This window comes from Lissotriton vulgaris, chromosome 1_1 (assembly GCF_964263255.1).
Source record: "Lissotriton vulgaris chromosome 1_1, aLisVul1.2, whole genome shotgun sequence".
Classification (NCBI taxonomy): Eukaryota; Metazoa; Chordata; class Amphibia; order Caudata; family Salamandridae; genus Lissotriton; species Lissotriton vulgaris.
Genome location: NC_141685.1, coordinates 1,396,536,572 through 1,396,550,182, shown reverse-complemented (window position 1 = coordinate 1,396,550,182; position 13,611 = coordinate 1,396,536,572). Strand labels below are relative to the sequence as shown.

At 48.6% G+C, this 13,611-nt stretch overlaps 1 protein-coding gene across 1 annotated transcript in view; it reads left to right on the top strand.

Annotated features, from left to right (window-relative positions):
- LOC147750573 (galectin-1-like) overlaps positions 1–13,611 on the top strand; it is a 38,200-nt gene that overhangs the window by 10,196 nt on the left and 14,393 nt on the right. Inside the window, exons 2-3 of the mRNA XM_086966969.1 lie at positions 3,143–3,222; positions 3,481–3,652. Coding sequence (XP_086823095.1) covers positions 3,143–3,222; positions 3,481–3,652 — 252 coding nt within the window. The remainder of the gene's footprint in view (positions 1–3,142; positions 3,223–3,480; positions 3,653–13,611) is intronic.

The window sequence follows — 13,611 nt, the reverse complement described above, 5'->3', positions numbered from 1 at the left end:
AAACTGTTAGGGAGCGGAATGGGGATGTTAACAAGCAAGTACAACAATTTGGGAAGGACGATCATTTTAATCAAAGCAACTCAGCCAGCAAGTCGAGAGAGGGAGCTTAAGCCATTTTTCCACCTACGATTCAAGCTTGTGTGCAGCCTGGCCATAGTTTAGTCGGAGTATTTGGGCAGTGTCTAAGTGGATGTGTAGTCCCAGATATTTAGACGAATCCTCACACCACTCTATGGGGAACTCTGAGTTCCATTTTTTAGTGCCAGTGGTGAGGGGCAACAACACTGCTTTGTGCCAATTGATCCCCAAGCCCGAAAAGCGACCAAATCAGATTATTTCCCTAATCAGTGGTACAAGGTTTTCCTGAGGCTCCCTGTCATTCAGAATGGCATTGTCAGCTTATAAAGACACTAACAGGGGTCCAGTGCAGAACTGGAGCCCTCTCTGCAGATGCCGCTCCTGGAAATGTCTGACGAGAGTGTCCATAGTTAGTATAAATAATATTGGCAATAAGGGGCAGCTCAGTCTAGTGCCTTGGGAAAGAGCGAAGGAGCGAGACAGAGTGCCGTTTAGGCGTATCCTATCGGTCGGGCCACGGTGCAGGAGTGCGGTGACATCGATAAATCCCTTGTGAATTCCCATGTTGCGCATAACAGATAGCAAGAAAGGCCACTCAAGGGAATCAAAGGCCTTCTCTGTGTCCAAGAGAATTGCTGCAGCTGGGGTTTCCGGATTAATTCTGTGTAACATCAAAAAAAGGGTTATTAAATTTAGAGAGGTTGATCTGTGGTGGACGAAACCTGATTGGACGGGGGAAATTAGTTTGTCAGGTAATAAAGAGAACCGCAGCTCGATCATTTTTGTGAGGATTTTGTAATCTAAGTTTATTAAGTAAAGCGGCCTGTAGGAACCGCAGAGCAATGGGTCCTTCCCTGGTTTGGGTAATAATACTATCACTGCTTCTCTAAGGGATGGAGGTAACTCCCTCTGTTCTAGTGCCTTGTTATACACCTTGAGCAGTCGGGGAGCCAGAAGGTCCTTTTATGATTTGTAAAAGTCTCCAGTGAAGCCATCAAGGCCTGGTGCAGTGGAGCCGTTCAGCGCCTCAATCACACTGTTAATCTCGCCTGAAGAGATAGGTTCTGCTAGAAAGTCTTGCCTACATTTTTCTAGATATACTAAGACTATTTCGTCCAGATAAACCTCTTGTTCAGTGGGATTATGTGTGCTTTTAGATGCGTGAAGCGCAGCTTAGTATGCTAAAAATTCATCACGGATTTGTGGAGACGTCCCAAAGTGGCTCTCAGATCAGTATTGTAAGATTTTCCGTAAGGGGGTCTCAGAAGACAAGCCAAAGTGCGTTCCGGCCACTCACCCTCTCCGTAGCAGCAGGCAGTGATGTATTTGTTCAGGAAATGTGTCTCTCTTTCTAAGGATCGATAAGCGATGCCTAATACCCTCTGGTGTTGGGCTTTGCAGGATCTCTTGATCTATGGTTTCCAATGGCTGCTCGAGGCGGGCCCAACTGGTCCTAAGATCTTTCAACACTCCAGCATGTTTAACAATGCTAACCCCACTGATGTAAGCCTTAAAGGCATCCCAGAGCACAGCCCAGGTGTCTACTGAGCCTGTGTTTAGTTTGAAGTATTCCTCTATTGCTTCCCTGATCTCGGTGTGAAACATATCATCGTTCAGGGCTCGACCCGGGAAACACCATTGTTGTTCGTGTCCTTCTGGTCTGGGAAGACTAACCTCCAATATCACTGGGGAGTGATCTGAGTAAGTTCTGGGGAACGTTGTGGTGGTCTTATATCATGTATTTAAACAAGGGGAATTTAGCCAATAATCTAGCATGGGCCACTTGTTATGTTGGGCCGAGTAGTGTGTGTAGATGGTAGATGTTGGTTTGCACCGTCTCCAGATGTAAGACAGGTTCAAGGAGTCACACATTTCTACAAGAGCGCATCGTGAGCATGCCTTAGTGTCCGGGGAGGTCGAAGAGCAGTCTAATGTGGGGTTGAGTAGTAGATTAAAGTCCCCGCCCATGAAAATGTGATTGGTTCCCGAACGAAGGACGAGGGAGTGGGGATCCTGGAAGTATTCAGGGCAATCTAGGTTAGTGGCATATAAGCATACCAGTGTGATGTGGGAAGTCTCTTATGAATCAGTATCGCTGTACCCCATGCGTATGAGCTGTAGTTAGAAAAATAGTGATGTGGGCCCCAGCTAGCTGCAAAATGGATATGATTGGACTTAGGTAGGTGGGTTTCCTGTAAAAACACAATATCTATTTTATGTCTTTGCAGGTAAACAAAACCCAATAAATCAATCTGCAAATATTCCCCACCCCCCCACCCGCTGCAAGCCAGTAGACGTTTGGAACAAACCCCGTCGAACAGTAACCAAATGCATCCAGTAAACATCCAAGTCAAGAATACAAATATACAGTATGATGCATTACTATCAAACATATCAACAACGTGATATACACTCAGGGGGAGGCAACGCCCCGGCAGAGCCCAGCACTGTACCATATTGAAATGTAGATATTCGTCTGTCTAAACATATATGAAAAATCCTCTAGACTGACATTCTGCAGAGCTGTACATGGTAATGTAGTTATTTATTGGAGAAAAGTTCAAACCTGTCCACCGAACCGCCAAGTGGTGGAGAGGCGCCGGGTCTGGCCTCTTTTTGCTGGCTGCTAGTGTTCTTGTAGAATCTACAGAAGTCCTGCACTGCTGCGGGAGTATAAAAAATGCGAGATCTGCCATCGACGTCGACACGTAAGCGGGCGACTTAGTGACATTTCTCATGATGCATCTGGGTCAGAAGCCACATCTGTCCTTTTCTTTGACATGCATCCCATCACACGTAATGGGATTTTCTGTCATAATACTATTGGCCAATTTTGATTCATGTCATAATGTGGTTTTAAAAAAGAAAAATCATTCCTGTTTTGGTCACAGATGTTTCACAACCATGTTATGGAGTCAATGACTTCAAATATATGGGAATTTTAATTTCAGACACAGATGTGTTGACTTCCACTGATCGCGGTGTAAATGAAGGAGTTCAGAATCAAACAGCAAGCCTTCCCTCTTCCTTCCAATGTCTCACTTTGTTTTCTCTTTTCTAATAGGTTGTGGTGACTCGGGAACTTGGTCTAACGCCTGGCCAGAGTGTATTTATAACAGGCATGATAAAGAATGACATCAATGAGTAAGTAATGGGGTATCTGGGACTTTATGGTGTGTACTGGGGACAGCATACAGAGGACAGGCACTGGAAGTGGAGGGTTTGTGTCTTTTGGTGGTAGGGGGTTGAAGCAGTAAGCAGAGAGGAAATGTGGTAAAGAGAGCAGATAAGGGGCTGAGGGAAAAGGCTGGAGTATTTAGAAGTGGGAGGTTTGAGCTGTGGGTAAAGAGGTCTTTGAAACTTAAGACATGACTCAAGGAAAGTCTTTTTTGTGCCCTATAGTTTTAACATCAACCTTGGACAGGACTTTGACAACTTAGTTTTGCACTTCGACCCTCGCTTCAACTTAAGCTCTGACGTCAATATCATCGTATGCAACTCTCGTTACCAGGGAGCTTGGAATCAAGAGGTCAGAGACAATGACTTTCCCTTCCAAAAGGGGCAGAAAGTACAGGTAAGGAAGTCAGCAGGGTTGGGGTGGAGCCAAGGAAATGCTAGAAACCGAATCAAGCACTCAAATTCAACCTTGCTCCCTGCTTTCCCCACTTTCCAAGTCATAAAATCTTCTGTCTCTTTAAGGGCTCTCCTACAGAAGCCAATTCAAGTTAACCATATTTTGGTAATAAAATGTGTGAACCTTTGGCATCTGCAATCAAAGATTGCCCTCATCTCCCACCATTCGTAACTCAATAGTTAAGATTGAGGTGACACTTCCATAGCAGAGGAGTTTTTTTTAGAGGTTTAGAGCTTTGTCCCAACAATAGATAATTTGCACTAAAATCTGTTTTGCCAAATACATTGGGGCCCATTAGGATGTCGGGCATATCGCCACCGCCATGCGGGCGGTGGCGATCCGCCCAACATCCTTGTCCGCCCGCCACCCATTTCCCCCGCCATATTACTGTGGCAGGAGGGTCCGCGGCGGACGGAAAGCCCGTTGGCGGGGGGGGGGACCGTGGCTGACGGAAAGACGGAAAAGGTTTAATATGGTGGCAGTGTCTATCAGACACCGCCAGCCATATTAGTATGGGCTTTGGGGAATGCCTTTCCGTGGTGGCAATGCCGCCACGGAAAGGCAGGCGGTCTTCACTTTGGGGGCCCCCTGCGGGCCCCCATGATGAAGGCGTAGTGGGGGGTGCACATGGGGGGTACCTGTGGTACCCCACTGCATTTGCATATACAATGCGTCCGGCACCGTGCGGTGCCTGCCGCTTTGTGCATGCAAATGCATCACATGCATTTTTAGCATTGTGGTGGGCGGTGCTGAGAGCACCGCCCGCCACAATGTTAAAAATGCAGTATGCGCTCGCCACTGTGGCGGGCGCATCCTAATACCCCTCACGGGACCCCCGCCCTTATGACGGGCGGTCCCATAATCCGATAGGATGGCGGGCAGACTTAGTCATCCTAATGACTCCCATTGTTTTTAAAACCTTTGATGAAAGTTATGCTTGCGTGATTTAACACTTTATTGAAGTATTCAACCAACAATCAACAGGCCCATAGTGCCATTGACAGACACTACATGAGCAGGTGTGTTCATAGACAAGTAGCAGAGCTAAAAATACTTAAAAGCAAAACCTGCATTATCAGTTTGCAGTATGTTAGGCTACATTTAGGGACACTGGACAAGAAAGGGTTGCTAGGTCTCAACCATGGGGGTAGAAGTTGTTTGACTCTGATGACCCAAGGTCTGTCCTGACCCCTTCAGCACTTGACTCCAGTGACAGCAATGGCAAGCAGCAACAGGCTTCTCAGGGAGACAGTATATATAATAAAGTGGCAAACAGGTTTTCAGTAGCAAACAAGTACTACTGAGCACCAAATGTAGAGGTTGAAATAATTTCCCTTCTTTTCCCCAGAGACCATCCTATTACGACTCAGCAAACTTGTGGACAAGTGCAACCCCTTCAGCACTTGACGCTCAGTGGTAATAATTGAGGGGCCCTCACAGGCTTTTCAGGGTGGTATTGTGGGAGTGGAATGTCTGACAGAATATCAACGGACAGTAAATTGACCTACAAAAATTTCGACACAAAAATATCGAAGTCAAAAATATCGAAGTCCGGGGGCGTGGCTTAGCCAGCGAACATGGCGGTCATGTAGAGTGTGAGCTCCGACCAGCCTATAGAAATCCTTCTGCTTTATCCTAGCCCTGGTCATCGTACACGGTTCCCAGCAATCCTGCTTGGTGCCCGGTCCCGGGGGCGTCCATCGACGGCGTTTGGAGCGACAGAATCGGCTCAGGTGGTCGGGGGATGTCTCGGCGGAGAGCCGCGAGCGGGGCAGTCAGGTGCGGCCTACAAAGCCAGGGCCTCTATTTTGGCGCGACCCGACCAGCTGAGGCGGCCACATCGGGAGCAGAGGAGGTGCGTGCCCCCTGGATCGCCAAGGGGCCGGGGAGCCCTGAGCGCTGCGTCTCCCGCCTGGTGGCAATAACGAGGACACGGGGACGAGGCGAGCCTGGAGGGCGCCCGATCCGGTGACGGCCGGGGAGAGTGGGCGCCATCTTGAGTGACAGTGATGGCCGCGCCGATCGGAGGTGAGCCGCGACTGGGCGTGCGAGCGGCGCTGCCGCATCCCCAGGTTAGTGCTACTCCCTGGGGACAGGAGCGCGGGGCAGCTGCGGGGGTTGCCAGAATTTGGGGGTCAAATTGGGCCCCGGCGCATGAACAATTGGGCGCTGACCGCGCCGCGACGTCCCTCCTGCATCTGGGCCGGGTAGCGGCCGGGCCGGTGCCCAGCATCCTCTATCGCCGGCCAGGGGGCAATACTGCGATTGGCGGAGTACAAAGCTGAGTCTGCCACTTCATCACCCCCTTGGGCGCACAACCAGCAGTTGGCGGCCATTGTTGTGCATCGGCAGGTGGCGCGATTGGGCTGTGCATGGGGCCGGGGGGCAGCCCTACCCATCGAGATCACCATGATGCGAGGTGGAGGTGGAAGTCAGGGCAAACAGGGACCAATAGACAAATTCACTGAGGCTGCTGGTGCGAAGGGAACTCAGGCACAGGTGCTGGACAACGCGGCGCTCCTGGCGGCGATCCTGCAGTCCAGAGACGCTCTGGATGCCAAGATTGGGGCAGTGGGCTCGGATGTGATGCTCCTTCGGCAGGATCTAAAAAACACTGTGGAACGCATAACAGGCGCGGAAACGCGATTATCTGAGGTGGAGGACGATGTCACTACCTTGAAAAAGAGGGTCGTGGCCCTGGAGAGAATTCAGAAGGGCCTGGCATTGAGGGCTGAGGATGCGGAGGGGCGCGCCAGGTGCAGTAATCTTCGCTTTCTAGGATTTCCAGAGGATTGCGAGAAGGGTAATGCAGAGCGATTCCTGACACAATGGCTGGAGAGCTGGATGCCAACCGACTCTCTCTTCCGCTGCTTCGTGGTAGAGAGGGCCCACAGCGCACTGACACAGAAACCCCGGTTGGTGAGCGCCCGCGTCCCATATTTGCCAAACTCTTAAACTACGCCGATAGAGACGCTATCCTGAAGCAGGGGAGACTGAAGGGCCAGCTCATGTATGAGAATGCGAACATTCTTATTTTCCCGGACTATACGAAATTGGTTCAGCAACAACGCCAATCCTTCACCGCGGCCAAGGTTCGCCTCAGGGGCCTGAAACTGCAATATGCATTGCTCTACCCAGCGAGGTTGCGGGTCGTCTTCCAGTCCCGCACATTCTTCTTTGACACCCCGGAAGAGGTCTTTCAATGGACAGACGAGACTGTAAAGGTTCGCATCAACACTGCGAAGGGTGGGGAGTCTGACTCCTCCACGGGGGGCCCAGCTGGAGGAGGTCCCGGGAGCCAGCCCCGATGCCGTGGCAGATCGCGTTCCAGCTGGAGCTCGCAGTCGAGATCAACGTCTCGTCGAGACAAGGGAACGCAGGAGGTCCAGGAGGATGTGCCCTGACTTCAAAGGGAACTGACACATACTTTCGCTATATGTTGAACATAGATGACCAGGTGTGACGCTGCCATGGCTGGTGGCCACACTCGGTTTGGTTTGAGGAGGGAGCAACAGCCTAGTTCCACATGGGATGCTGTATGGGGATCCATTGGATGGGGTGGCACTTGGCTCCCAGTTGGGGCCGAGACCACACTCCGACCACAACAGGTGCTTCCATGTTTGGGAGGTGCGGGGTGGGGGGTCGGGGGGGGGCATTGGGGGCTGGTTTTGTTCAAAGGGGGGTGAGGGCTTGCGCGGACAATGCTGCTAGTGGTCTGTTGTAGGAACTGCCAATGCTGCTCTTGTAGGGCTGGGTCGCAATATGTGCTACTGTATAAATGTCTCTTGATGGTGAGGGTGTGCGGCTAGGCCCTGGCGGGACACTTATAATGAGCTGGAATGTAAGGGCGATGCTGGATAAGGTAAAGAGGGGAGCCGTGTTCACATGGTCCAGGAGAAGGGGAACTGACATACTTTTGTTGCAAGAAACGCACTTGATGGGCACCAAAGCGCTATGCCTTCAGCGAAATGGCTTCATCCATGTCTACCACTCTGGGTTTACAAGGGGGTCACGAGGGGTATCGGTCCTCATACATCGTAGGGTTCCCTTTGCTCATAAACGCACATGGACTGATGCGCAGGGTAGGTTTATATTTGTGCAGGGAGAGATTGGGGGTGAAGCAGTGATTCTTGGCAGCGTGTACGCACCACCCCCTTTGCAGTGGGCCCTGGTAGAGAGGCTGCTGTCCCTATGGGTGGATATGTCCACTGCCCTGTCCATTGTGGGAGGGGACTGGATCGAAGTCATGGAAGTCTCGTGCGACCGATGGCGAAACACTGCTGGCGCTCAGGATGCGGTGGGGAGGGAAGGGCCAGCCACCAGATTGAGGGCCATGGTCACAGGTCTAGATTGGGTTGACACCTGGAGGTACAAGCATGGGTCGCGTAGGGACTTCACGTATTTCTCCTCAGCGCAGGACTCCTCAAGATTAGACTACGTGTTTGTTCCGAGAGTGATGGCTAACAGGGTCTTGTCCGCAGAGAACCTACCATGGGCGTTGTCCGATCACTCGCCGGTGTATGTTGTTGTCGACACTGGTCGCGCTCTGCAGCCATTTCGGTGGCATATGTCGCCTTGGCAACTGATGCAAGACTCCTACCGTACTCACATGACCTGTGAACTTGCGCATTTCCTATCCACTAACGTGGGTACAGTAGACTCCCCGGCGACGCTGTGGGAAGCAATGAAGCCCACGCTGCGGGGGATAGATATCTCGTGGTGCGCGGCGGCGCGTAGGGAGAAGCGTAGGGAACTAGTGTGGCGCGAAGCAGAGATAGAGGATCTGGAGCGTAGGGGGCGAGAGGATGATGATGGTGGACCGGCGAGGCAGCAGCTGATATTGGCGCAACAGCAATATGCTGCGGCGCTGCTGGATGAAGCCCGACAGGCTTAGCTGGCTACACGCAGTTGCATATACCAGTGGGGCGACAAGTCCTGCAAGATGCTACATCGCCTGTGTCAGGCCATTATGCATGCCCAGCCACTGCCCCACATAGTGAGCCCGGATGGGGAGCCACTTTTGGAACCCGCTGTGATAGCCGGTAGCTTTGCTTTGTACTACGAGACATTGTACGCGCCCCGGGAGTGCTTAGAGGCAGAGGTAGTGCAACGGTTTATAGATGACCTCCCTCCGAGGGCCGTTACGGATGAGGTTCGCAAAGATCTTGACCGCCCTTTGACGGACGATGAGTTGGCCGCGGCACTGGGCGAATTGAACCCGGGTAAGGCGCTGGGACCCAACGGGTTCCCTAGCGAGTTTTTTCGGCAATTTGCAATGCAGCTGAGTCCTCATTTCCGCCCAGTCATTGAAGAAGCGTGCGAGAGTGGCACGCTGCCCCCGGACTGGAGGCATGCGGAAGTGGTGGTGTTCCTGAAGCCGGGGCGACAGCCGGAGAGACATGAGTCATACCGTCCAATCTCTTTGCTTAACACTGAGGCCAAGATACTGGCTAAAGCCCTTGCCAATAGACTTAAACCCCATATCACGGACCTGGTTCATCAGGACCAGGCCGGTTTTATGCCACAACGTGCTACTCGCCATAATATTAGACGGGCCCAGGTCGCGATTTCGGCGTGGCGAGGATTGGGGGAACGGGCGGCGCTGTTATTGGCGGACATGGACAGGGCATTTGACTCCCTGAGCAGGACTTACCTGTTTGCCCTACTGGGACGCCTGAACCTGGGCCCTCGCTTTTTGGCATACGTGCGGCTACTATACTCGGAGCTCACGGCCGCGGGTGGGGGGGTATCCCGCTCCTTCCACATTCGACGTGGGACGAGGCAGGGCTGCCCCCTCTACCCATATCTCTTTGCACTTGCAATGGAACCCCTCGCAGCGTGGGTGAGAATCGACGCTCAGCTGGAGGGATTTCAGTGGTCGGCGGACCTGACTGATAGAATAGCCCTTTACACAGACGATGTGTTGTTTTCCCTCACAGACTTGGAGTGATCGGGGCCTCGTCTTATGCGAATCCTACAAATCTTTGGTGAAACCTCAGGTCTATACATGAAACCTGGGAAATCTACCCTCTGGATTCTGGGAGGTCCGCAGCCGGTGGGGAACTGGACGGGGGGGGGCTCCAGATGGCCATGGATGGCATGAAGTATCTGGGAGTGCTTCTCTCTGAAGACGGGACCGTAGCCCGAGAGCGCAACATTACCCCGGTCTGGGAGCGCACCCGGGAAGATTTGAAAGTGTGGTCTAGAATGGAGCTCTCCATTCTTGGTAGATTGGCCATCTTTAAGATGGTGGCGCTCCCGCGCCTGATATACCAATTGCAAAATCATCCAGTGTTGGTTCCACTAAGCTGGTTCCGGCGCCTCAACGCGGCACTGAGCGGATTCTTGTGGGACGGGGGCGCCGTGCGTGTTGCCTTGCGAACTTGCTTTCGGTCAACGTACACTGGGGGCTTGGCCACGTCAGATGTCCTGTCGTATTACCAGGCGTCCCACCTTTTGGTTCTAAATGAATGGTTGTATGCAGACAGGAGGGACCCCGCTTATGCTGTAGAGAGGGCCTTGATGGGCACTGCGTCTGTTCACACACTGCTATATTCTGCATCCCTCAGGAGGTCCCTGCCGTCCACTACGCAGGTGGTCTTTCAGATATGGTGACAGGCTTTACGAAGGATGGGCTGGTGGAATGTCCTTACTCAAGAAACTCCATTGTGGCGAAATGGTAGGTTGCCCCAACTGGCCACCCTGATGGGCTTCCGGGGTTGGGATGCGATTGGCATCTCTACCCTAGGGGACGTTATGTCAGGGTGTGTACTCAAATCCTTTGATACTCTGCGGGAAGAATTTGAAATGCCACGTACCCAATTCTATAAATATCTCCAATTTCGGCATGCTCTCACACCATACATTACGGGGTTGGAGGATTTGCCTGAGTTCAGCCCACTAGAGGCTAAAGTTTTCATGAGGGAGTTGCCCGATAAGAAATTGTCCCGCATTTACCAAACCCTGGTGCGACACTGTTCCACGGACCTGCAACGACTTAAGACCACATGGGAGCAGGACATTGGGGAGTTAGATGAGGAGGGCTGGGTGGAGGCATTGGAGGGACCCAGGGGAGCTGCTATTTCCACGCGCCTGCGACTCATCCAATTTAGATACCTTCAGCGTACGTACTACACCAGACAGTGCTTGTGGAGGGCAGGCTTGGTTGCATCCCCAGATTGCCTTAGGTGTGGGTCGGAGGTGGGCACGTTGATGCATATGGTGTGGGACTGCAGGGTGTTATGGAAGTTCTGGAATGGGGTGTTCCGGTGCCTAGATGAGGTCCTGGCTTGGGTGCTTCAGAGGGATCCTAAGCTGGCTCTACTACACGTTATGGCTGGGGTGGGGGGCAATAGGTATAAGCGCCACTTATTGTTACTGGGGCTAACGCTGGCCAAGAGAGACATTGCACGATCATGGAAGGCGCCCCAGGCCCCGTCGCTTATAACCTGGAAAAATGGAATGGACTTTTGTATGGGGCTGGAGCAGCCAATCTACGTAGCCAGGGGTTGCCCTCGAAAGCACTTCAGGATATGGAAGAGGTGGGCAGACTATCGTGGTCTGGAGTTGGATTCGCCACCTGAGGACAATGCTAACCAACCCGCCTGACAGCTCAACAGCCAAGACTATATTACAGACACTTTGATACACATGGCAGGTGCTATACTAGACATGCATGATACAGGCGGAGTAGGCAGCGGCGTGCTCGGGGGGGTCATGGGTGGACGGGGGAAGGGGGTGGTTCCTCAGTTTCACTTCGTTGCCTGTATGTTTGCTTCTTGACAGGAACTAAAACACATTTGTAATTGATAAATTGATACTGGTGATTGTCTCTGGATATCAGAGCGTTACGTAACATGTGTTCACTATGCAATCAAAAAAATCTGTTTTAAAAAAAAAAATATCGAAGTCCAATCCACATAATTGTAAGTACAAAAATATTGAGAAAAAAATATTGTCGTCAAAAATAGAGTTTTCTAAAAATGTTTTAATAATAATATGAAATTAAGTAAATAATACATATAACTAAAAGAAATATAGTTACAAATATTAAAACATATTTAAAAATAATAATTAATAGATATAATGTTAAAATACATTAAACATATACATATAAATTAATATATATACTTACTCCATATAGTGCATAAGTAGGGAAAGCGTTAAATAGCGTAGGGGTAAAAATGATTATTCCCACTCCAGAGAGTGCAACAGTAGGGAAAGCGCCGGATAGCGTAGGGGTAAAAATTACTGTTCCCACTCCAGAGAGTGCAACAGTAGGGCAAGCGTTGGATAGCGTAGGGGTAAAAATTACTATGCCCACTCCAGAGAGTGCAATAGTAGGGAAAGCGATGGACAGCGTAGGTGTTAAAAATAACATACTTATAAATCAAATAAATATTGTAATTAAATAATGATTTATGAATACATTTACAAAAAATAAAATAATAACTACAAATATATCAAAATTGATAATTACTTTAATAATATTAAATACGTCCCACCCTAGTCCCCAATAAACACCCAACACACTCCACATACAATTTCACACAATTAATGTTATTTTCTATTAATCAATTAATAAAAACGAATTTGCAATTAATAATTAATTAAACATTAAATAATTATCAATAACGATAAATATTATGTAATACAAATTAATACCCAATTAATAATTAATTAACAAAAACATAATTATCAATACCAATACATAATATTTAATAAAATTGAATAACCAATTTATAATTCATTAACAAAATAATTATCAATACCCTATTTATTTTTTATTAATTTCTTCATTGCAAATAAATGACTGCCCACCCTATTCCCCTATAAACCCACAACCCACTCCAATAATACATTAATACAAATATGATAATTATCAATTAATAATAATTAATTACCAGCTAATAATTAATTAACAATACAATAATTATGAATACAGATAATTAAAAAGTAATAATCACTTAATTAAAATGAAATTACTTCCCATCCTATTCCCCTAAAAACCCACAACCCGCTACAGAACTAAAACAAAAAATGTAATTAAAAATAATAAATAATTCCTAAAAATGATTATTTAATTTACTATAATTAAATTACTTCCCACCCTATTCCCCTATAAGCACACAACCCGCTATAGTGCTAAAACGCAAAATTAATTATAAAAAACGTACTAATTTCTAAAAGATTTAAACATATATTTAAAAAAACTGTACAATATTTAACAAAAATTATAGAATACATACATATAAAACACATACTAAAATACTTAACACTAATATAAATATCGGTAATTTAACTATTGATATTACTAACATCGATATTTGTAACATCGATATTTCTTACCTTAATTTCGATATTCTGGTTGTCGATATTCTTGATGTTGATATTCTGTCCCTACAATATTTAAAACTCAATATAAAAGCACTCCGATATTTAAAAATCGATATTTTGACTGTTCACCGTGGGAGTGCACAAGCTCTTCACTGAACAAATGCACATCCATATAAGAAAGAATTGTCCAACCCAGTGCCCGACTTTCAAAAATAATGCACCATAGAATTAAATACTACACTTACATGTATACATAATGCAACTTAGTGGCCTTAGACCTCGGGTGCCAACCCTTTGCTCAGGTGGATTTTTCCCATTTGGGCAAATTGTAGCAAGAATCAACTCAGATGCAGTTTTAACCCCAACACTTTTAAGATAGGACATAGACTGTATTTCTCACTGCATTCACCAAACATGTATGCAAGTCTGTAGATTGGGTTGTTTTGGCTCAGGTGCTTCCACACTTCTGGGGCAGAGCGCTAGCCGATTGTCCTTTCTGGGTGGGCTCAACGTTTGCATATGCAGCTCTCTGAGCTGTCAAAGTTGGCTGTGGAAATCTCTAG